Genomic DNA, 2729 nt, shown 5'->3' with positions numbered 1-2729 from the left:
GAAAATAGTGCATATTGGACGTGAAGAAGGGAGCAAGTTGCACGTAGGGGGAAAAAAAACGCGCCTGATTTAAATGTCACACCTGAACGCTCACATCCTTTTAATTATGTTTGAAATTATGAACATTGCTCAACATCATGAAAATTAAACCTTATTTTCAATAAGCAATCCTGAAAAATATTTGGGGGTGCTTAACTTTTTTCCAGGTGTATATATATAGATCATCAGTGAACAAGGCAATAAGAAAAAAGTATATAGAGTTAAAGTATCAATTCTATACTACTAATTTCTTGAGAGACAATGTTACAATGTGGATTAGAATATCAATCACTTTGGCACACAGCCTCAGCTCATAAAAAAAATGCTCACCAGTGTAAAAAAAAAACACTCCAAAAAATTGATACTATGATGGAAGAACACTTCAAATGATGACATACACCCTCAGTTATCTTAAAAGATTAAATCAATCATTGGTGTAAAAAATCACACTATATCAGCAGTATTCTAAGAACATACACTGGCAAATATCTTTACAAATTACTACTTAATGTGAAACATTATACCTCTGCTGCTCCTAGAGAAGCATACATCACAAACAAGCTAAAATACTGTGTCAAATGTCGACCATACTCTGACACTTCTTTTCTCAGCAAGGAGAGGACAGCTTGTAGAAGGTGATCAGACAAAGATGCATTGGGATCTGGTGGAGGGGCTGTAGTTAATAAAAACGAGTTCATATATTTTAAATAAAAACAAAGAAAGAAAAGTTTAGAAATCATACAAAAGAAAGTACAAAATAAAGCAAGTACAAATGTAATTCTTTAATTATCAAAAGTTATATACTACATTCAAATCAAAATTTCTGGAATGACTTTTAAGTCTAAGAGTGACGAACTCTGCTAAAAGTATAAAGTAATATCTAGGTATTCTCAATAAACATTAAACACATGTAAGAATTAAAACTGAGTAAATGTAGTACTTGAAATAACACTTAACACAATACTAAGAAGTGACGTAGCTCCAGAAGTACATATACATCAAAGAACTAGAAATCCCTTAAATCTGAGCACCTTAAAGGCAGAACCTCCTTCTTCATCCCCAATGAAGGTCTGCCTATTGAAAAAGTAATAACTATAAAAAATATTGATGACATTAAATGTAAATTTCATTGACTCATGATGTTTACATTTACTGATATTAATATATTAGCTTAACAAAGAAAGGATTTTAATAGCTAAGTAAGGAGCAAGTAAAACTAGCAGCCCATTAACTTACAGGTAAAATGTACAGGTGTAGGACAAGGTCCATCTTGAAGAGAAAAATGAGCCAAAAACACTATGATCTTCACAAAGGCACTACGGACCTAATTCATAAAAGAATAGTGAGGGAAAAAAATCATCTGGTACTACCAGTAAATACTATGAATTATTGGATTTTAATTTTTCAAAAAATGTATGAACTGTCATGAGAACTGGTTGTTTTTAAATAATGAAACATACTTTAAACACACTGAAGTAAAAAATACATAACATATACAGAATTTGTCAGAAATACATCATAAGTCTTCTACAACGTACCTCCGAACTTGGACATTCTAAGAGATATTCACAAAATCGCTGGGGATGAGCAAATAAAGCTGCATTTGCAAACCACCGTCGTGCATTGCGGCTATTACGAAGATGTATACATAGGGCATCATACCATTCATTGGCAGGGCCTCTGTAAAAATATAATTAGAACAAATTGAAAATTAAAATAGTCTTGTCTACAAAGATCATAATAGACTGACACAAGTATATCTAAGTGAATCATGTTTCTATTTATAGAAAACCTTTTTAAAGCAGAAAATTACCACCACATTTAGATTTTCTATATATATATTTATATTTATTTATTGAATAGAAAAGGACATAAAATGATCTCATATTTTTGGAATATCTGTTTCCACTGACCTCCTGGATGAAGTTAACAACCCTAGGGTTGTAAGCTTTAAATGGTCAAATTTATTTCAGTGTTTTACAGTTCTGAAAAATAAAACATACATAATGCTTTGACATCACCCTCTGGCAAAAACTTGTGAACGATTGTCATTCTGTTTTATTTAAAACAGATGTTAGCCAATTATGTCATCTAAAATAAAGCTTAGAACCACTATTACAGAACAACCACAAATTTATATGGACACAAGTTTCAACACTTTCATGTGTCTTCTTCAGTCTAACTGATAGCCTAGCCTAACTATGTTTTTGAAAACTTAAGGCCTGAGCAATGAATAACTGCTTAAACACTTCAGTGAATGAGGTCTTGGTCTACATTTTGCCTCTCCCTCTTACAGATCTAACAATGAAATGTATGGGAGCAACACAATTGCCAGTATAGAACTGCCAGTTGAATAATAACATATATATATATATACACATACATATATATTTATATATTTCTGGATCTCAGTAATCCAGGTCAAAAGATTTGGATTACCCAGATCTTTTGACTGAAAGTTGTCCTAGATTTGAAATGTGTATATTTTCTTTGCTGTATTTCCGTTTACAATTTTAGTTTTGGACTAAGTAGATGTACAGTCCATGGCAATCAGAAAATAGTCATATATATATATATATATATATATATATATATATACACACACACACACACACGTGTAGTCTTACAACAAAACCTAACCTACGTTACGTTTATCTTCTAGTATACGTAGTTAGTTAGTAGTTACGTTA

At 31.6% G+C, this 2729-nt stretch overlaps 1 protein-coding gene across 1 annotated transcript in view; it reads right to left on the bottom strand.

Annotated features, from left to right (window-relative positions):
- LOC106469053 (probable ubiquitin carboxyl-terminal hydrolase FAF-X) overlaps nt 1–2729 on the bottom strand; it is a gene marked incomplete at its 5' end in the record, with an annotated part of 83077 nt that overhangs the window by 11548 nt on the left and 68800 nt on the right. The window contains 3 exons of the mRNA XM_013929509.2: nt 564–712; nt 1276–1363; nt 1578–1719. Of these exons, the coding sequence (XP_013784963.1) occupies nt 564–712; nt 1276–1363; nt 1578–1719 (379 nt within the window). The remainder of the gene's footprint in view (nt 1–563; nt 713–1275; nt 1364–1577; nt 1720–2729) is intronic.

Source organism: Limulus polyphemus, unplaced genomic scaffold, assembly GCF_000517525.1.
Source record: "Limulus polyphemus unplaced genomic scaffold, Limulus_polyphemus-2.1.2 Scaffold94, whole genome shotgun sequence".
Taxonomy (NCBI): Eukaryota; Metazoa; Arthropoda; class Merostomata; order Xiphosura; family Limulidae; genus Limulus; species Limulus polyphemus.
The sequence above is the reverse complement of the archived record's forward strand: the minus strand, read 5'-3'. Positions and strand labels throughout refer to the sequence as shown.